The sequence below is a fragment of the Hyalella azteca genome, unplaced genomic scaffold, assembly GCF_000764305.2.
Source record: "Hyalella azteca isolate HAZT.00-mixed unplaced genomic scaffold, Hazt_2.0.2 contig3384, whole genome shotgun sequence".
NCBI classification, from domain to species: domain Eukaryota; kingdom Metazoa; phylum Arthropoda; class Malacostraca; order Amphipoda; family Hyalellidae; genus Hyalella; species Hyalella azteca.
Genome location: NW_025933634.1, coordinates 250,628 through 273,625, shown reverse-complemented (window position 1 = coordinate 273,625; position 22,998 = coordinate 250,628). Strand labels below are relative to the sequence as shown.

General features: G+C 39.1%; 2 protein-coding genes across 2 annotated transcripts; both read left to right on the top strand.

Moving 5' to 3' along the window:
• The first annotated feature begins 410 nt into the window (after positions 1–410).
• On the top strand, positions 411–15,221 carry LOC108673514. Its single transcript, XM_047879589.1, has 19 exons — positions 411–501; positions 729–851; positions 1,132–1,252; positions 1,376–1,885; positions 2,146–2,239; positions 2,714–2,821; positions 3,190–3,380; positions 3,676–3,769; positions 4,050–4,163; positions 5,030–5,033; positions 10,117–10,245; positions 10,836–10,956; positions 11,207–11,581; positions 11,865–11,958; positions 12,458–12,565; positions 13,044–13,237; positions 13,645–13,735; positions 14,032–14,136; positions 15,059–15,221. Exons 1-19 carry the CDS (start codon positions 463–465, stop codon positions 15,084–15,086), a joined length of 2,643 nt encoding a protein of 880 aa, XP_047735545.1. The 5' UTR covers positions 411–462; the 3' UTR covers positions 15,087–15,221.
• A 1,691-nt stretch (positions 15,222–16,912) lies between these two features.
• LOC108673505 (uncharacterized protein DDB_G0271670-like) lies at positions 16,913–21,060 on the top strand. The gene is given in 2 exon segments (XM_047879588.1): positions 16,913–16,958; positions 20,300–21,060. Coding segments are annotated over 2 exon segments (807 nt in total).
• Positions 21,061–22,998: the final 1,938 nt, after the last annotated feature.

The window sequence follows — 22,998 nt, the reverse complement described above, 5'->3', positions numbered from 1 at the left end:
CAGGGAGCAATCATAAAATTGTAATAATTTTGAAATTTTCTAAGCATAATGCACTTCCTGCCTATTTTTCACTATTTTGAAACATTATGTTCTTCTACAGCATTTGGATTTTATCAAGAAAAAGTTACGATTAAAAATGATGAATCTGTCACGAATATTCGATGCTAAGCTATCAAAAGAAGAGGAACGAGAGAAATTAGACGCAGTTGACCGAATAAAGGTCACTCAGTGTATGCCAAATTCAAGTGTGCACCGCTGAACTGACTTCGTTAAACAGCAAAGAGCTCATGAATACGTCGAAGCCAAAGGCAATCAAGTTGGCCTTGGCAACTGGAATGAAGAGAAAAAAAAACACACAAACATTGTAGAGGACGAGATGAAGCGAAACTTATAAAAGGAGGTCTAGATAAGCGATCTCATCGCTTATGACTGGTATTGGTGGCACTCCAGTACGTATCAATCATGGCACTCACGGTCCTGTTGGCACTAACACTCCTTGCTGTAAGTATTCGTTATATTTCGCGTTTTGCTGATTTACTTATATGCACGGGCTAAAGTTCCGGGCGAAAAATCTTTAAAAACTTCATTAATACAACACGAAGTTTAAATCACTAATCGCATCACTCATCTCTAAATCACTTTTATCTTCACTTCTAAATTGGTATTAATATGTTTTTGTGAAGAAATTTGTGCAGATATCAAACTCTGAGAAAGAGGAAATTTTTCAGGCAGCAAAAGGTCTGCCCTCAACCACACAGAGCAGCTGCTCGCTCGACATCACCGTGAGCTACGCGTCAGCGGGTGATGCAAGTGTTGCGTGCTCCAGTTCGTGCCCCAAGGGAGAGGATGGAGTGAGTTACATTGATTAGCGATGACAAAATCCTGTTCAATATGCGCGTTAGTTGGTTGTGATGAGACTATAGCTTCTCAAAGAATACATTCCATTCATTGCAAAAAATGTGTTATGAACTCTTAACACTCTAACATTATTTTGTTAACGTATCGCTCAATTCATTATTATTGCTGTATACCATAATGAGCATACACAATGAACATACTATTATATTATTATTATATTATATATATATACATTACTATATTATAATGAACATAATCTATTTTCAAATTCAGTTTTCGTTCAGTGGATATGCCTTCAAGCGATTCCCAACTCTAGATGGCAGCAATCAGATGGTACGTGTGAATTACATCGAAGGATCCCTCGCCGGATGTCAGTTAGTCCCTCTTCAAACCGGTAAGCAACTAAATTGAAAATTAAATAGCACAGAATAATAAACAAATACCGTACAAACAAATTAGAGAACAAGCTTGAAGTGGCAACTAGGAGTACAAGTCTGGGTTCTTCTTTCGTTTCTAGATGACGAAGTCGCGGCCAATGAGGCGGCGTTTGCGGAACTCTATCGCAAATGCAGACCCGAGGAATTCACAGAGGCTGTCCCAACTACAGCTGCACCAGTCGAGACTACTTCAGTTCTGCCCACGACAACAACCGTTGAAACAACAACAACCGAAGGTCCGACCACCACAACAACCGAAACTCCGACCACCACAACAACCGAAGCTCCGACCACCACAACAACCGAAGCTCCGACCACCACAACAACCGAAGCTACAACCACGACCACAACTCAAGTTCCGACCACCACAACAACCACTACAACAACCACGACAACAACCGCTACAACCACTACAGCCCCAGTCCTGATCCGGAAGAAATGCCCTGAAGCTTTCACTCTTGTTGGAGATTCATGCTACATGGTAACACCTTTCCCGAACACACAAGCTGAAGGTTTGAAGTACTGCAACAAGTACGGAGCACAAACAGCAGGAGTCATCGAAACACAAGCGGAACAAGATCGACTTGCAGGTAAAGCAATAAATGAACCACTCCTACAGGTTGGCCGATGCTTAACATCGCATTCCTGTAATTTGATTAAATTAGAGAATTAGGCCGGGTGATTTAAATTCAACGAATAGAAAATAAAACTGCATACATCAATATATTACTGATAAAAGTCAGTTAATGACATATTAAAAATGAATACGTAATCAAATGGGCAATGGGTAGTCTGAGTACTGGCTAGACGGCTTGAAGCTTAGACCTAAAGCGGTGCCGCACTCCAACAGGTGTTCTGTCAACGCGTGCTTGGATTGCGCTCAACGACATTGAGGTTGAAGGCCGCTTTACCGCCCCAGGACTGACAAGCAACATCTTCACTAAGTGAATGAATAGAATTATAAACCCGATTACTGGATAATTCATATATGCTGGCATGAAACATTAGTACCAGAACAATACATTAATCAAGAAATTGAGTTTATCATGGACATAGACCATCCATTCAAGGCACGGATGGATGGTCTATGATCCATTCAACGAAGATAATCATTTTCATCTTACCCGTAGTGCCGTAGACAAAACCTTACACGAGTTGCAAAGCAAAGCTGGACTAAATCGGTTCACAAATTAGTGAAACATTTTAAATATACTCCAAGTCGAATCACAAAATTTTCGGCCAACTTTCGAGCCAGGCAACTTTCGCAAAGCATCACTAGTAAATTTAATTTTTAATAGTGTAAATTATTTCGAGCACTGTTCAAAGTTTAATCATTCCGTTTCAAGTTACGTTAAATAAACTGGATATTTATTTCAAGTCACAATCTACAAAATTTATATTATAAAAAATGAATGCAGATGGAACAAAGGAGAGCCCAACAACTGGAACAACAACGAGGACTGCGTGATGCTCATACCTGAGTGGGGCTATGGCTGGAACGACGACAACTGCCTTGCTTCCAGCCGGTAAGAATATAATATGCAGCGTAGAAACTTTATTGACATAAAGTAATTAATTATTCGGATGTTCATCTGTATCATCTTGTCTTCTGATCTACACGTAAATAATGAATGATACGTAAATCGTTTTCACCCACTCTTGCGTCAAAATATCATCAAAATTTAAACAAATGTAAATACAAATGAATTCGGATTCTTTATACGCAATTTGATTTCAACTTGCACTGCAAACTACAACCTTTTGTCGACATCTTCCGATTATTACCTGGCGCTTGACTTTCCGCTTAAGTTGAAACGAGCTTTTTGCTAACTTTTTGCTGGCAAAAATTACTTGAAACTATCTTTGAAATATTTTTGCGTTCATTAACATGCAGAACTCTGTGTGAGACGGCTCCGTTGGCCGTATACAAGGAGCCAACCTGCGCGAATGGGTGGCGCAAGTTTGAGGATTCCTGCTACTTCTTCTCGGACGCGGCTGCCTACGACATCGGCGCAGCTCAGTGCAGGGCTAAAGGAGGCTACCCAGCATTCATCAACTCGGAGCAAGAGAACAATTTCATCGCAAGTGAGGAATATCGTACATATAATAAAAGGAACAGGCAGGTTCAGATTTGCTTGGTGCAATCGCAATTCGCTGCGGCACTTGAAATAAATCTACGGGCTTTTAATTGTCCAACGAACGATTATTAACAAGAAATATACTATCCGACAGTCTACACGAACATCACAACAATACGGTAAGCATTATCACACAAAACAGATCCAAAAAAGGATGTTTAGAATGATGATACCTTGTATACACAATATATATCGGAATGTAGAGTCGAAATCGTGTCCAATTATCCATTATTAATTCACAGGCATCGTTGACACAAATGCTTTCTTGGCCTACACCGACATCAAAGAGGAATCGGTATTCGTGGCAGAGAACTTCGGTGTTCCATTGTACAGGAAGTGAGTGAAGTCTGATCAACTCTAACGCACATTATTGCACGCCACCCATGAAATCCATGAATGTAGAATATAAAGCCCTGTAGCCGAAAAAAACGACGGAAAAAATTAGCAAGTCAATAGAACATTAAACTAATTGAACCTTAACAATTTTTTTTTCGTAAACTCTATCTTAAAATATTATCCCTCTGAAAACATCTTGAAATATTATACCTCTGAAAACTAAGTGCAACTTATTGTTATGATACATTGTAAGAAGACAAATCAATTTACAATTTTTCAGTTGGAATGCGGCAACCAAAGAGCCTAACAACGCGAACGGTGGAGAGTCGTGCTCAGAGATAAGGAAGGACATGGGCTATCGCTGGAACGACATCAAGTGTGAAACTGTGCAAAGGTGCGTAACTAATTAGAACACTAGTAATTGTTCAGAGGTACGTAACTAATTAGAGAACTAGTAATTGTGCAGAGGTACGTAACTAATTAGAGAACTAGTAATTGTGCAGAGGTACGTAGCTAATCAGAGAACTAGTCATTGTGCAGAGGTACGTAACTAATTAGAGCACTAGTGATAGTGAAGAGGTACGTAACTAATTAGAGCACTAGTAATTAAGAGAGGTTCATTGCCAAATTAGGCAGTATAGAAACTTTAAATTTCAAGCTAAATGGAATGCACAGGCAAGTAGCAGCTTCTAGAAAAATATGTCAAAACGTCAAGACGTTTTCAATCAAGTCATTGTTGAGAAGCGATATTAAAACGGGCCAAAAGAACTTTCTACCGAATAAAACAAACGTCAGTGGAACAATTTACCTTCTTATATTGTAGGTAGGAGAATAATAAGCTCTTGTAGCTTTATGCTTAATATAAAGTTCTTAAGAAATAAATGTAATCAAGGCTTGCACAACTAGAATGCAATCAAGGCTAGAGGTCGCTAACAGATGCCTGCGTGCAGCTGGCATGCACATGAAAACAATTAAGTACATTCGGAGAACTCGAGCATGCTGGAACCTAAGAGTATACTCCTATTGGAATAGAATAGAATAGAAGTGTCGGCACTGAAGAAATAGGCTCATGGCCTGTTGCCGATTCTTGAATTTTTTGGGACTTGATTTTATTGGACTATTGGAATCAGTTGTCTAGCATACATAGATGCACATGAAGAGGAAAAACTCGCATAGTTAATCAATCACAAGCGATACATTAACTCTAAAGGAATGTGATAAACGTCATCCAATAACGCATTCATGATTTTTTCTGAACAGGACGGTCTGTGAAATTGCAGCCACGAAAGCCTGAAACTCCGACCTGATTAAAAGTATGCAAATATGAATAAAATTCAATTGTTACGTATGCCTTAATTAAACTGAATTATATTCAAACGAGCATTTTTTACACACAGTAGCTTAGCGATTTTTATTATTAATTTGAAATTGCAGTGGATCCAGCTGAAAAAAATGAGTTGACCAGAGAGATGTATTTTAGATTACGTTCATTTATTGGCTCACACTTAACACTTTGATAGTCACAATGGCTCACACTTAACACTTAGATAGTCGCAATTAAGTAGTGAAAAACTAGTAATTATTTCTGACTTTATAACTTAATGAACAAAAATTATGAATGAACACTTTTTTTCTGTTCCCACGTCGAACCAAAAAGCGGAACACTCGACGATGAGGACGGCACTTGACTGGAGACGCTTTGGTTATTACGGATGCTTCGATGGGCATTTAACACAGAGGGTCAGCAGATGAAAAAGGACAAGAATTTTTTCAGAAGCCATTTTTCAATACTTTATCGTGTGAAATTCAGGAAAAAATTGGACCAGCAACGAATAAAGCAATCACCAAATCTAACTCTCTTTATTTGACGATTTTCCTCAAGAACAACATCCCTCGACTATACTATTTACACCTATCAGTTGAAGCCTTTCTTAACCAGCTGTTAAGAAAAATTTGACACTGGGGATGTCACAATATTTTATTTAATTGAATGTCAATGCGTATATAAAAAACTTTATCGCATTGAATTTATTTAGAGCGCGAATAATATATAATCGATCTTTTGAAGAACATCGTAAATAGTTAAATAATTGTAGTCGCATTACAAGATTTCAGTTATTATTGTTGGAATCGAGATGACGAAAGTGAGAGTAAAGGTAGAAATATATTGTACGGCTTAAAAAAATAACAGCTAAAAAATTTACATGACTAGAATATCTTTCGACTCGATTCAACCAGTTCAAAAATATCTATAAAATTCGTCAGAAAATCTGTTTAAATCCACGAGCTTTCATTTATCGACTGAAAGAATTTACGTGACGCGAATTTATAATGCGTAAGCAAAAAAACCCTAATGTGATAATACTTAACCATCAGCTTTGTTAAAATTTAGATAAAAATTTAATTATGAACGTATACCCACTTCGCACACACAAATTCCTTTAAAATTAGCGAAAACGTCGCAAGGTATATTTGTGAATAAATTACAAGCGAAAGAATGTAATACAAAGGCTTCCAGCTAAATAGAAATAACATAACGTATCCATGATAAGATAAATCATTACAGGGAAATTTGTTAAGTGCTGCACGGGGTCTAATATAAGTGATAGAAAAACATGAACCATAAAACAGGCGTCGGACACGAGTAAAAAAAGATATGGAAAAATGCTGATAAAATTAGATTAATTAATAATCATTAATGTATCCGCATTCAAACAATAATGCTGATCATTAATGCAGCTCAAATTATTAAGTAAAGCACCAATTTAGATACTAGAATTAACGTTAATTATAGCGCAGATGAAACCTCAACGCGATGAAATGTCGGTCCCGCTCGCTTGGAGATAAAGTTTCGGGAAAATAAAGGGTTATTCTAATTTATGGACCCAATTTAATAAATTCTTACTTAGTTAAGCATAAATTCAAAATAAATAGTTAATATGCCAATGGTAAGAGAAGAATTAATTTTTTAACCCATTCAAATGAATGGAGCTCTGCCCCATTGGCATCTTAATGTCCGAAACTTTTTGAATCCGTCACTTCCTGAGCGTTGGGTAGGACGCATAGGAAATGAAGATCTGGCTCCACACTTCTGGCCACCGAGATCACCTGATCTCACCATGCACATGTGACCATTTCTTTTGGAGTTACGTCAAGGAAGCTGTTTACGTCCCACCTCTACCAGCAACTCTGTTTACGTCCCGCCTCTACCAGCAACTCTGTTTACGTCCCGCCTCTTGAACCGTATCACTGGTACGGTGCACACAATAAGGAAGATATGCCTTCTCAAGTGTGGAACGAGTTTGGCTACCGTTTAGATGTTTGCCGTGCAGCACAAGGGAGACATATTCAACATTTATATGTATGTTAAAAATTTTTTAAATCTTTCTCCTTCCATTGGTATATAAATTATTCATTTTGAATTTATATTTATATACACGCGAATTTACTAAACTGGGTCAATCATTTAGAATAACCCTGTATTATGTGAATCAGATGATATTATTTTTCACGAAGAACTGCAAAGCAGGAGATTAAATAATTACGCGTACTACAGACAACAGTACATCTCCGAAGTTAGATATCGAGGACTTTGAGTAAACATATTACTAGTCAGCTGGAGTAAGATTCACCCAAATTTAACCATTTTTATAGTTTTATCAGCTCCGTGTCTTAAGACTTTGGTTATAATAATTTTCTACACATCTTATTGTGTAAATAACGTTTACATCATTAAAGTAAAAATATATTGAGACCTCCAAAGCAGAAAAGTTTCGCTTTGCCCATCAGCCTATAATATCATCTCAAAATCGTCATCTGAAGAAGAGTTGCAATTTTTTGGATTTCTTCTTCGAAACTTTTTTTATATTATTATGATTTGCTTAAATGATTGGGCCAAATTTGTCCACAACTCTGGGCGAAAAATGTCATGAAATTTTAAAATAGCATGCTTTGGAAATAACAAAAATAAAAAGCCTTAATACAAAAAAATGCTTGAAAACAATGGAATACATAATATTATTAATTAAATACTTACTTTTTACGGTATAGCTCGTCAATGATTCCTGTTTATAAGTAAATGTTTGGAGCGAACAAATTTCACGACTTTCTAACTGACAGGATGGAGCAGCTCTGGAGTGGTTGAGGGATATGGAGTTGAACCAAATCATCAACAAAATTTCAATGCTACCAGTGGTGCTACTTATCTTCCAGCTAGGGAAGCATGAAGTAGGTTTCAATTATGTACTAGCCGTTTCTAGTTTGAACGGTGAAAGAAAAGATCAGCGGTTGGTGACTCTTCACATGATCACACAATAGCCCAACAAATATTTATATAACTTAGAGGCAAAGTTATTCTTACAAAGCCAATCTTACCCTTGCTGACGGTGATAAAACTGAAATAAATGGAGGGCGATGGAAAACATGTAAATCTATTTGCGAGCATTGATATTTTGACAAAATATGGGCGAGCACATTTGTGTACATGTTTATACAAGTTGTTTGAAAAAGTTTTCGCCTTAAAATGTGACGAATAAAATTAAAAACAAAAAAATAGAGTTAAACGTCACAAACTTACCTTGAAAGATGATGAAATGAGCAAAGGAACGTGAACAGATTTTCGAGGTAGTGTTGAATTCATCAATGTAATTTATAGGGAGGCATTCTTCACACAAAGACGTACGATGAAGTTCGTCAACACTAAATCGGACACGATATCAGAAATAACACTCATTCAAAGCTACCAGCTAACCTTGTTTCGAGGAAAACGTTTAAACGGAATTTTCACATTCTTCCAAGACAAATGCAGAATTGTTACGGTCAACACTTGTGCATATATTGACACAAGGTTAAATAGCAACTCTTAATTTGAAAAGCCTTCAGATGCGAATAGCGTTGACGAAGAGTCGATTACTCCGTTATTCTCACGTTTTCAGGATGCGTATTCAAGTTACAGTGTATCTTTAGTGAAATATAAGTTAGGCCTTCAACAATGAAGTTTCCCGGTCAGTGCGCACTTCAGGTTTTAGGGAAGTGATTTTAATCGAATTTAGTTGCTAAAATGCGCTTAAAACTATTAGAATAATACAATTGAAACCATGAGCTTACCGAGCATAATCCATAATACTATTAGTCAAATAGTATACTAAAAATAACTGATAAAATATGAGACCAAGTGTTATGCCGCTTAAATATCTTCTTGTCTTTTTTTTCTTTTTGCTATCAAACTTATGTGTAACGTGCACTCTAAGTTTACCACAATAAATAATATAAATAAAAAATAAATAAGTTAATAAATACCATACTTTTTATGACAAATTTACATGCAATATACGTAACTTGAACTAATTATTCAGCACATTATTGGCCCGAAAAAGCTTGACATTATTTTAGAAAAATTCAAATCACATTGGTTTCATTCGGAAACAAATTTCCGGAAATTTTGATGCACGCGTCACTGCACAACTATCCAGCATTTCCAGCTCAAACTGATTCTCGTTTACATTAACCATGTTCGGCATGTCAAAATCTTTAGGACAATTTAGCAGGTGTCGGAATAATAAGCCAGGCCTATGCGGTGACAATTGCGCAATCAGGCCAGCGATTGAGTAGGCTGGGTTAGCGCCATCCCCTACTCAGTACCAGTCGCAATGGTCACTCAAAAATGCAATCAGTGCGGTCCAGTAAAGGGATGAATCCTAAGAAAACTGCTGGGCTACAGCCCGTAAAAACAATATAGGGTTAATTCAGTACAGCCCTTGGTAATGAAACGAGGACAATAAAAGCTGAGTGTCTATTTAAGTAAGAGAATGTTGACTACGTTGGTGTATTTAAGTGGGATTGCAGCCTTCTGAGCGTCATTCTGCTAGCAGTTTTGAAAAAAGTCAGACATGGTCCTCAAATTAACTCTGGCATTTGCCTTGCTGGCGGTAAGGCCAGGTTGAAAAATTTTTTGATTAACTAAAAATGATCCGAGAGTTCACGTTTAGATTTTGAAATGAAATTGTAGATTTGTAGATTTTATCTCGTCGATTTCATTCAAGTTTGGGATATTTTTATCGATTTAACTTATCAAGTGAAACGATAACAATGAAATAGCTGACCAAAACTCGGCCCATACATCAAAGAAAAGTTACAAAAATGCCAAATTTCCATGTAGATTCCAAACGTGTATTTTTCTGTCCGGGGGTAACAAAAGGTTCATTTTAATGCAGTATTTAAATCGACAAATTTGTATGTGCTTGGCACACATCGAGAATTAAGGTTGAAATAAAAAAAGCACTGCAAGTTACTACATGAGTAATTCAAAACGACGGAAATATAATAATGTTCTCACTAAAACAATACAGGCCGCGTTGGGTCTGCCATCGGAGCCGCTGGACAGCTGCTCCGTAAGCATCAGCGTGACCTACCCGGCCGCACAAGGCGAGTCTCCTACCGTCACGTGTGCATCGCGGTGCGCCACGGGGGACCAAGGCGTGAGTTGAGACAATTGCTCAAGTGTCATATAAAGCACTGTTACAACCTTAGTATTCCTTAGTATTTGTTTGGGACATAGCAGTCCCAGGCCACGATGGATCGCCGCCTCTGATTATCGTTCATCCGCCCTCATTTGGGCCACCTGATGCACGATGAACCGATCACTTCTTCGGAGACTTAGCTCTCTCGTGCAAGCATGAGTTATTCACTATATTACTCAATTTTACATTTAGCTTTCTCATCACTTTACTTACACTTTTATGCTCTCTCAAGCAAGCAGGGCTAATGCAATCGATCACTCCATGTACTGATGATCTTTTAAATTCATTATACTATACTAAATTCGAAAAAATTTTAACAGTGGGTTCGAAATTGAATCCACAATTATTTTCAGAAAAATTTTAAAAATACGTTAAAATTTCAAGATTTTTCAATGAAAAGTTTACTATTTTGTTTAAAATGAATATTCTCCTGAATACTTCAATTATTTTAGTTATGATAAAAGTACAAAGGGGACTATAGATGAACGAGCAAATAGCAAATTTCCAAGGTAAATAATAACCATCTCTTCCATCCTCTATGCGCGCAGTTTACGTTCAGTGGCGTTGCGTACAAACATTTCGCGGAGCTGGACGCCTACAACCTGATGGTGCAAGTGAATTATGCGGGCGGGTCCTTTGCTAACTGTGAATTGGTCACCTTGAAAACAAGTGAGTTGACTACAACGCTCATACTTATTTTTTCATTCGTAAAAATAAACGAACACAGTAGAAAATATCTAGAAAATACTCCCGAATATGGTTAACAAGCGAGAAAAAATGTTAAAACCATTTTTTTTTCAAGTCTGTTCCTGAGGATAGAATAAGCATGATGAAACTTACATAAAGACGCTCGTGAATGCTTACTTTACTGCAGCGCAGTTGGGCTCGAATTTTAGTTATAAATTCCTTTTATTTACAGTCGAACAGTTAGCAGCCGCCTACGATAGCTGCCTGCCAACTCAGGAAGAAGCGACCACCCCACAGGTCGAATCCACGGTTGCACCAACAGAAATGTATACAACAACCACCCCAGAAACAACAACCACACCAGTTCCAACCACAACTACCCCAGAAACAACAACACCAGTTCCAACAACAACTACATCAGCTACAACCACTCCAGCACCAGTTCTGATTCGTCAACGATGCAAAGCGGGCTTCACTCTGCTCGGCGACTCGTGCTACTTAGTATCTCCCGAAGCCAAGAGTGATGCTGAAGGCTGGCAGTACTGCAGCCAGTTCGGAGCCAAAGGAGGCGTGATCGAGTCACAAGCTGAACAAGACAGGCTTGCAGGTAAGCATCAAATCGAACAGAGTTCTGAGTTTCTGTAACTAGTATTTTCGGTAAATTTCATATTAACTATAACAGGCCATCTCGACGCATCAACCTTTAATGCGAAGCTTAGAATGATAATTTCAACTCCAACTCATATACGGTAGGTAGACTCAATGAAATAGTGTGACTCAATGAATGATGTTCCACTGGATGCAAACATGGCAAGTCTGCACACGTAATTTTCAACGGGCAAGAATCTGATTAGCAAAGCGGTGATTATTATTATTATAAACCCAATCAGGTGTCCTCACGACGAGAGTTTGGTTGGCCATCAGCGACAAAGAAACGGAAGGAAAATTCGCCGCCCCGGGAACGAACGGCGTGTCTTTTGTCAAGTAAGAACTTGAACAGGTAGTCAATGGGGATCTTACCCAGCGGCATGGGGTACAAAAAAAATTGAGTTATAATATGATAAATAATAATATTACCAGACATCATTATTGAATTGTGAGTTCAGAGGAAAGTGCATCGGTAACTTAGAAAAAAAGTGGCAAACCCTAGATTAGTTTATGAGATCGGGGTTTTACTCGCAATACTGCATGAAGAAGAATTGATCCTTAAATACACATCTTTGAAGGATATGTAAAGTGAAATTTTTAAATTAATAGACGACAAAATTCGTTAATTCATTTACAAATAATAACATCTTAACCGGTCGCATTGCGCTAACTATATAAAACAGCAAGAATATATGAGCTCAAAATTTTTATGATTGCAAAAAATATGAGGCATTGATCAACATAGTTAAAAGAGCCATGGAGACATAATTGGAAGAACAATAGAGCGACTAACTCCAGTTACTTTACTCGTAGATAACACAGACGCTTTGCACAGATGGAACAAAGGAGAGCCCAACAACTGGAACAACAACGAGGACTGCGTGATGCTCATACCTGAGTGGGGCTATGGCTGGAACGACGACAACTGTCAGGCACAAAGCCGGTATAGGCACAGCGTTGAGGTTTCACCCTACGGCTACGCATACATTACCGACTTTTAGTGCTATTCGTATACGCTGGACTATTATTGTCTGTAGACAAGAGTTAACTTGTCATTCGTGGGATGGAGAGAATCGGGAATAAAAGTTTTTGGTTGAAAATAAAGAATAAAATAATATTTAGGTTAGGTTCACACTATATACTTCCTGGCACGTACCATGCATATGCTAGTCACGGTCCAGTCCAATATTATTTAATGCCTTTCTATAGAAGCATTCACACCAACCGTGCAAGGCAACTGTCGCGCCCATGGTATGAATGCTTATATTGAAATGCATTAAAGAATTTTGCAAGGGACTGTAACAGGCATATGCCTGGCATGTGCCCGGTAAAATGGTGAGAAACCGGCAGTTATAATCATAAGAATCTCGTCATTTCTTATAATATTAAACAGTAAAAAATGTTGCGTTTCATGCGTACAGAGCGCTGTGCGAGGACGCGCCTATTGGCGTATACAAAGAGCCCTCATGCGCGGCCGGACAACAGAAATATCTTGACTCCTGCTACTTCTTCACCGACGCCGCGGCCAACTACGACACGGGCGCTGCTCAGTGCCGGGCAAAGGGCGGCTACCCGGCCGTTGTCAACACGCAGCAGGAGCAAGATTTCCTTGCTGGTGAGCCAATGGAGTAACCTCATATAATTCCCAACTCAGGGCACGTTTTAATTAGTCTAGGTTTCAATTAGTCTGAGAAAGCGTTCATGTGAGGCCTTACAAGTATATGTTTCATATATTTGTGATGATAGCTGATGTCCACCAGTCTCCCTAAATGATAAATGATAGAGACAGGTGGACAAACATTTGTTTACAAATATCCAACACAAACATGACCGCTCAAGTGCTCAATCAACAGTTTAATATTCAAACTAGATACACAAATATTCAAGGAGATGTCGAGTAGACCAACTAAACCATTAAATCCATAAGAAGTTTTAGCCTATAAAAAACATTCGCACAGCTATATTTCTGAGTGTAAGACACTTGAATGTGCCAGGAATATAAGCTGACACAATTTTCCGCAGGCATCTTGACGGAGAAAGTTTACATAGGCCTAACCGACCGAGCCACGGAATCCGTGTTCGTGTCAGACTTCGGAGTGGCGCTGTACAGACGGTAAGTATAAGGCAGCAGTGATGTCATACATATCCATAAGAAAATATTACGAAACGTTTTGAAATAGAGTTAAGAGTTTCCTAACCTATAGTTAAGAGTTTCCTAACCTATAGTTAAGGGTTTCCTAACCTAACCTAAGAGTTAAAAAGCATAGTTTCCTAACTTGACCAAAATCCCAATATATAAAACGTAAGACTTTGTGTTTTTGCAATTGAAACTTATCACAGGAAAATTTTTCATACCGAATTCTGTGAATGCATGAGTAAAGCCAACCCCCTTTCGCACAAAAAACGTAGCTGGGCCTACGGCGAACCGAACAACCAGAACGACGAGGACTGCGTTCAGATGGTCAGTGGCTGGGGCTCGCCGTGGTACGACGTCAGCTGCTCCACTATCATGAGGTCAGCATTCAAGATCAATTTGTAATTAATTTATTAATTATCAATACAATCAAGAACAATGTTAATTAACGAAACTAATTATTATTCATTTTAAGATCAATTTGAAATACAATTAAAATTCGTTCCTGGTGAATGTGCAACCAAGCAGTTTATAGCTTCACTACAATCATTCAAAAAAATTCGTTGAACAATCCCCGGTTGATTAACAATATATTTAAAATCAGTCTAAGAATCGCGTGCAATAACTTTCGTGGTAGCTCAAAATCATTTCCGCAAAATGTTGAGCGAGAAATGTGACATGAAAAAGATCTTATCATATAAAATAGTCTTTGAATAATAAAAAAGGATAAAAATTTCTGCTCAGCTGTTCCACTATCATGAGGTCAGCATTTAAGATCAATTTGTGATTAAGTTATTAATTATCAATACAATCAAGAACAATGTTAATTAACGAAATTAATTATTATTCATTTTAAGATCAATTTGAAATACAATTAAAATTCGTTGCTGGTGAATGTGCAACCAAGCAGTTTATAGCTTCACTACAATCATTCAAAAAAATTCGTTGAACAATCCCCGGTTGATTAACAATATATTTAAAATCAGTCTAAGAATCGCGTGCAATAACTTTCGTGGTAGCTCAAAATCATTTTCGCATCATGTTGAGCGAGAAATAGGACATGAAAAATATCTTGTATAAAATAGTCTTTGAATAATAAAACAGGATGAACTTTATGCTCTCCAAAAAAATCTCATTTCGCACCTTGTGAGCCACGAACGCATAAATTTTATTCGAAGAGTATAAATCATAAATAAAATTATAAATAAAACGTACAAATTTTTTTTACGCAAGCAATTTCATTTTAATCACTAAATCAGAAGCAGATTATGCCAGGTTTAATCTGTGGACGTTTTCCCGCAGGACCTTGTGCGAGATCCCCGCTCAGTAGCGCTGCACTCAATTCGGTTCCTCTCGTGACCACAACGGACACCGAAGAAAGCCAACAATAAACTCTGACGTAATGATCATCTGGGTAGACAGTACCGCGCATGTAAAGCACGAAGTAAATTATTGATGCAAAATATAAAACTTCTATTTGCCCCAACGACTCTAGAGTTTCTAAAAACACAATTTAAAAAAGTTCGAATACGCATATAATAATTTTAGAAATGTTCTTTTAACTTCAAAAGCAAGCCAATGAAAATGAAAGTTTTTGAGCGCGTAACGCGTCCATCACCGAAGCGTGACCACTGAGCGAAGATGACGAAAGCTGCAAGCTGAAATGATGTGCAGATGAAATTTTGTGCTTCGAAAGGAGTTATCTATCTCGTATTGGGAATAATATTGCGACGAAATTTACTTTTTTAGCAATTCCGTCACGTGGACTCGAGTCACGAACTTGATCATCCATTTCGGGTGGCTTAGAATCGACTAAAGCAAAGGAATTCAATGTTAAAAAAATCATGGGTGTGGCTTGCATTCAATTATTTTATGATTGATTTTCACCATTAATGAGCGGTGTCAATTTAATGACACGTTTTGAAAAGTTGATGAAGACAATATGGGAACTTTGAATTAAAGCTTTGTTAAAGTGAAGGCGATTTACAATAATAGTCACAATTCTCGCACGATTTCTAAGCGAATGCCGATTACATAATATAGTGGATTTATGGCACAAAAATGATGGTAGAAGCGTTTCAACAGCTTCTACTTCTTCAACAGGTAGAAGCGTTTCAACGCTACTGAACATTGACAGCAAAAGCGTCACCATTGCGCGCTCTTCTAGATAACAGAAATGGCGTGAAGAAAACTCAGCTCGAAACTTACTAGAGAAATTTGAAGAAATTGAACAAATAGGGTAAATATCAAAGACTCGGAAATTATTACTGGTTTCTGATGCAAAAAGAACGTTTAATTCAAGTGGGAAGGTTAGTGAAGTTTAGCAATTAAATCAGATGGTAGGTTGCAGAACGGCAAAAATTCCTGTAGTTCATGTTTAAAATTTTGCATAAGACAAATACGATGAAATTTTAGAACTTCTACAAAAAAATAGAAGAAATTTTATTTTATCATAAATTAGTGCATAGATAATGATCAAGATGAATATTATAATTATAATTTGCAACCACATGAATGTTTTTTAAGATGCTTCAGTGATTTGTTGCTATGAACAGATAATTTATTCCTCAAGACCGAGTTGGTATTTAAAAAATATCGCCTTGCCACGCAACGGCCGCGGCCGAGGCGTAGCATTAGCACATGCCAGTCAAGGCCGAGTTGACTTCTGGCTCCGACCCATACAGTGAAAGGGGAATATCCGACGTGAAACTTGCTGCTAGGCGCAACTTCAATTCTCATGTGCAATGCATCGTTACTTCGCTAAAACTAGCTTTTAGTGTTTTTACGCATCTCAAATATAAGAGAGAGTTAAATGCAGCTTTTATTGGGGTGCTAAACTTAAGAGATTACTGATTTGGTAATAGAGAAAAATTATTTTTGTCATCCAAAACAAGTTCAAGTTCCAAAAACACAACCTAATTTATGAACAATATAGGCCTTTGATCTAAGTTTGAAACTAAAAACGCATATGCAACAACGACCATCACAAGGGGCTGGCATGCTGAGAGAAAGAACAAAAATTCGCAAAGGCTTAAACGCAGATCGATGCACTGCGTTCTCGATAAGATGTGTACATACTAGGAAGTGCGCAACGATTATTTTACAGATTAATACAATGATTATTTTCGAACCTTAATTTTGAGCAAAAAACACGACATGTCGCTGGAACCTGACTGTGAACCCAACGCACCCACGAACCATGGTCGCCCATTGTCCAAGCAAAACAACGGACCTGTTCGTTGAAACGTCCGTTGATCCTGATCGTTGATCGGCATGGTTAATTGGGAAGCAATTGAATTTCAAATGTAAATATTAAAAACAGGTATAAATTATTTAATGCTTATTATTAGAAAGACACGATTTTAATCGCAAAACTGCAGCCAATGACAGCTATCATCATCGGTTCTTTCACCCTGTCATAGAATCAAAAATTTAAGATCTTTCACCTCATTTATTTCAACGCGTTTTTAACTGCTCAGAAGAAATTCCAGGAACGCTTCTGAGCAGCGCGTAGAATTTGCGACCAATGGAGCATAATTTAGTAGATTATTTGCTGCGAAAAATGCAGCGGCGCCAACAGAAGCAGCAGATGGCCGCTGTCGAGGCCATCTAACGTTCGTAACGAGAGTAAATGTCCTCAGGTTCACGATAATCGCCTCGAGTGAAAGTTTCAGTCAGGCACAGAGGTCAGCAAGCACGCATCGTTATCAAATAATTGAGGTATCAAACGAACACCAAAACAAAACGCTTTTGCCTCAGCGATCTTTTGGCTTTCAGATTTAACTTTGAATTTATTTTGTATGCTTCAACAACAGAAATAAAAGAATGTCTGATATCGTAAGAGGATATCTTTAAGGAAATGAGAACTGACCGTTTACCGTCACAACGAATTCATTCACGCAAATCAAAGAAGAAGCGACTGTAGAAATATACGAGAGACAATAATACAATGCCCAGTTTATTCAAAATTAAGTGATAAGAACGTCTGATTTCTAGAGAAATATAAAGGGATTTTTAATATTATTATCTTATAATTATGTAATACTCACCCTTAGACAGCCATGGATAAAACATGGATAAAAACAACAACATGTATAAAAGATTATTCCAGTGCTATCTGTGAATCGAGTGCTACTCTAAATTTCTCTTTACATATACCACAAGTTAACATCTGAATGTGTAGATCCCACGTACATCTGCTTGGCTTTCTTGGATGCTTTAAACTTAGTAAACATAGAAATTAAATAAAGTAATTCGACTTTCTACAAAAATACAAATTTTTCCGAGGAAGAAATTTCTCATTAGAGTATCCTGGCTACCGTCCAGCAAGGCAGAGTCTCGCTGGTAGGCGTGCATAATATAACATGTCGAGTCAAAAGTCAATCAAGAAGCACAAGAAATAACCTAGGCTCTAGCAAGTTCTCGTCGCTTGGTATTCAACATACATTTCAACTGCATGAAACTATATAAGGAACATTTGTCGCTTACTTGTAATCAGTGCAAAGAAATATATGGACCAGCAGAAAGAAGTACTGAAACCAATTGATTTTGTGACAGAAAATATCAACAATGAAGACCGCTGCGTGGGTTTCGTTCACGCTATTATTGGTCTCAGGTTTCCAGAGCGCCAGTTCGAAGACACATACGCACGCAGCAAGGGATAAATCAAATCAAAACGATCTAGAGTTGCATTACGAACGCCTGCAAAGAGGAGCAACAATAAATTAGAATAACCGTGTCAAAATCCTTTATGAGAAGATTCACAACCCTAAACGGACCAAAGGAAAAAAAGAACAACAGCCATTCCAAACCAGAAAAAATGAATTCAAAGAAACGATTCTTGTGGATGCGACGACGGGCAATAGCAGTAATTACAATACTATTCACGGCGCCCAAATAAATCCAAATGAATCTAGTCGTGAAGTAAAAACAGACTCGTAAAATGAACTTATTGCAGAGACCATCGGGCAAGGCCATGTAAGTGTGAAAGTTCCGCCCAGTGACTCTCCTGGTCAGCTGCATATTATTTTTGGAAACCCTACTTCCCAAAAAAATATAACCGCGAATAATTTTACCTCGAATAGTATTCATCGTGGCAATTCCAAGCTATAAATTTACAACAGTAGCTCTGAAACAGTCAGGGGAAAGAGGAATTCGACGCTTTAGCTCCGTAGCCCAATGGTTAAAAAGAAGAAAAAATGCAATCAGACAAGAAGTGTAAGACGCCACATAAAACGTGCCTCGGGTGTCAAGTTTCCACGTCACTTACACTGCAATAGGCGTCAAGTTAGCCTGTGTCAAGCACGGTATCGGAACCAAAAGCGAATTTTCAGATAACTTAGGAAAACTAATCAAAGTCATTACGGCAACCGTCAAGTAAGAAACATCACATTGGCCTCGTTGAAACAAGTATTGAGTGAGATGTAACGAGCGAACTCTTCAATACGATGCCTGTGCTCCCTTAACCGCGTGCCAAGACTAACAAATCAGCATAGATGGCAATGCAGAAGGCATAACAAAGGCAGAAAGTGGCTGCCATTACACAATAGACAGTTCTCGCGATATCCAAGAGGAGCTCGTAAATCAAGTCTAAGAAGAATTGCGAGCCAAAAAATAGCCGGTAAACCAGATTCACAGAAAAGAAAATGGTTGCGCGCTTGTCGAACTTCTGTCGCTAATCATCCGCCACGTAGAGTAATTTGTTGTCATCCACGACGTCGAATGATTAATTGTCATACAAGACGACGAGTGATTTGTTGCCATCCACGACGTCGCGTGATCCGTCGAATGATTCACCATCCAAAGGCTACAATAGTGGTTCGACACCCAAAGCGGAGAACAGTAGTTCGACATCCAATGCGGAGAATTGTGGTTCGACATCCAAAGCGGTAAATAGTGGTTCGCCATCCAAAGCGAAGAATAGTGGTGCGAAATCCAAAGCATGGAATAGTGATTCACCATCCAAAGCGGACAATAGTGGTTCGACATCCAAAGCGGACAATAGTGGTTCGACATCCAAAGCGCACAATAGTGGTTCGACATCCAAAGCGGACAATAGTTGTTCGACATCCAAAGCGGAAAATGGTGGTTCGAACTCCAAATCTTAAAGCGATAGTTCGTCATCCAAAAACTGGTGTCGTGGTTCATCACAAGAATCGTCGAGTGGTCATCCGTCGAACACAACGTCAAGTGGTAGTTCAACCCAAGAGTAAGGTGGCAGTGCACGCAGCACCAAAACTGGTCATCCATCATTTACCGCACCGTGTGGTAGTTCATCATCCAAAACAAAAATTAGTAGTGGTTCATCGTCTGCCTGGTCGAGTGTTGGTTCGTCATCCAAAACGGGTAGTTTCAGTTCGGCAACCAAAACGGGTAGTTGCAGTTCGTCAACCAAAGCGGGTAGTTGCAGTTCGGCAACCAAAACGGCCAGTCGTAGTGGGCCGTCAAAAGAGTACCATAGTAACTCATGCCCCACACCGAGTGGTTATTCATCATATCCTACCACGAGTGGTAGTTCATCATCTGCATCATGTGGCACCTCAGCATCCAGGACAGAGAAAAGAAGCTCGTCATTCAGTGCGGGGGGTGGCAACAGTTCGTCATCCATAATTAAAAAAGGAAGTTCACAATCCAGCGCAGAGAGTAGTGGTAGCTCATCACCCAGGGCGAAAAGTGATAGTTCATCATCCAGCACAGCAAACGTTTGTTCACCATCCATAGCGAGGACTAGTGGCAGTTCATCATCCGGCGCGTAGAGTTGTGGTAGTTCATCATCCACCTCGGAGAGTGGTGGTAGTTCATCATCCACCTCGGAGAGTGGTGGTAGTTCATCATCCAGCGCGATCAGTGGTAGTACGTCATCCAGGACAAAAAATGGTAGTCCGTCCACCACCGAGCGCGGTGGTAGTTCATCATCCGCCAAGGAAAGAGGTTGCAGTTCATCATCCAGCGCGGAAAGTGGTAGCAGTTCATCGTCCACCGCGGGGAGTGGTGGTAGTTCATCATCCAGCACGCAACGTGGTAGCAGTTCGTCACCCAGCGCGAAGAGTGGTGGTAGTTCGTCATCCAGCGCGGAGAGTGGTGGTAGTTCATCATCCAGCACGCAACGTGGTAGCAGTTCGTCACCCAGCGCGAAGAGTGGTGGTAATTCATCATCCAGCACGCAACGTGGTAGCAGTTCGGCACCCAGCGCGAAGAGTGGTGGTAGTTCATCATCCAGCGCGAAGAGTGGTGGTAGTTCATCATCCAGCACGGGGGGTGGCGGTAGCTCGTAACCCAGCACGGAGGGTGACGGTAGCTCGTAACCCAGCACGGAGGGTGACGGTAGTTCGCCACCCAGCGCGGAGAGTAGTGGTTGTTCGTCGCCCAGCACGGCGTGTGGTGGTCGTTCGTCGTCCAGCGCGGAGAACAGTGGTCGTTCGTCGTCCAGTGCGAAGAACAGTGGTCGTTCGTCGCCCAGCGCGGAGAGTGGTGGTCGTTCGTCGTCCAGCGAGAAGAACAGTGGTCGTTCGTCGTCCAGCGCGAAGAACAGTGGTCGTTCGTCGCCCAGCGCGGAGAGTAGTGGTAGTTCGTCGCCCAGCGCGACGGGTGGTAGTCGTTCGTCATCCACCACGAAGAGTAGTGGTTGTTCCTCATCCAAGAAGAAAAACGGTCCGCCATCCGCCCAGACAGGGGCGCAAAAATAATGAACATGACCATGAAATTTCCAGTAATGCAGTGTAAAATTTATGACTTCCGACAATAGAAAACTATAAATGCGTTAGTGATAATAATCAAATTTAGAAACAAGCAATCAGAAACTGCCATCTATACCAACTAAATGATAAAAATGGGACTTCAAGAAATGTGCACAATGAAACCGTCTTGGCGTATAGGTAATGCAGGAAACACAACATAAAAAATTGGTTAAATTGAGATGCGCTGCTCAACTCGTTATAAGGCGGTCTGATATCCTTCATCCAAGATCATAACAAATTAAAGGGACAATAAATTAGCAAGACCAGCCGCATGATTTGTAGACCATCGAGCTAAGAATAATAAAACTAAATGGACGGATGACTAAAGCACAGTATAGGGTACAGAGAAAATTTCGTAATTCCTCAAGATACATCTCAGTAAGGTGACTTGAAAGTCATCAGCAGAACAAATGGAAAATTGTCGAGCAGTGAACGTCCTGTCAAATAAAAAAAAAACAATTCTTATCTTTCAAGGAAAATGGAGAAAATCTCACAAAAAAATGTCAAGCTATGAATTACTTATCACTTTAACGGGTGTGTGGATTTTTTATCAAAATACTTGAGGACATAAGCACCAAGGCAGTGAAGATATAAAGCCATGTAATCAGACTCGGCGTTGCTGCAAGGCCGCAACCGCATCAGTCAAGCTAAGGAAGTCGTGCGTGGCGCATCGCGCAACGCGGCACTGTGAAGTGTAACAAGATCGCCTTCAACTTCATCAGAAAATATATCGCATAACGAGTGCATTATATTAAGGCTTATTTACCTACTGACTTTGAATATATAGGCATAAATAAAATTGTAAACTGGATTCTATTTTTATTTCTATATAATGCAAGTTTATCAGTTGAAAACGCTTATTTTGTCCTAAAAAAAATATTACGTGAAAATAAGTTGAAATTTTGTGGACCGACTGCGTGTGCTTTATCACTAAATAAATATAAATAAACATCGGGCAAAGTCTCCAATAAATCAAAGTAACAAACGGGATCATATGTAAAAATTTTATACGATTAGATGCTTGATGGAATTGGAACAATAAAAACGACCGACTTCTGTATTCATTTGAGGTAAGTTAAGCTGTGGAACGAGCACTGATTTACGTGGCCTTTCTTAGAAAGTTCATTTCTTTTACATGAGATGATTACGTGCACCGAATTTTCATTCTCCAGTAATTAATGTCGGTGGTTTGAACACAAGGTTCACTACGCTACACTTCTCAAAACGCTTGCCCGGAATTCAGGACGAAGTTACGAACGTTTCTAGACTAAATGAAAATAATAATCAAGGATGTGTCAAAAAAGAGAGCGATGAGTTTTCAAGATTTCAAATAAATTTTTATTGATGACGCAAAAAGGTTCATACCAGGTCATGTAAATCGGTGGGCAACTCTAGAATGGTTTAACTGTGAGCGATTGACCGTCGATCAGCCAGTAAATATGCACGTAAATTCGACAATATAATACGACTAAAAATGGTTTGTCAAGAGACGAGGCGTGTTAAAAT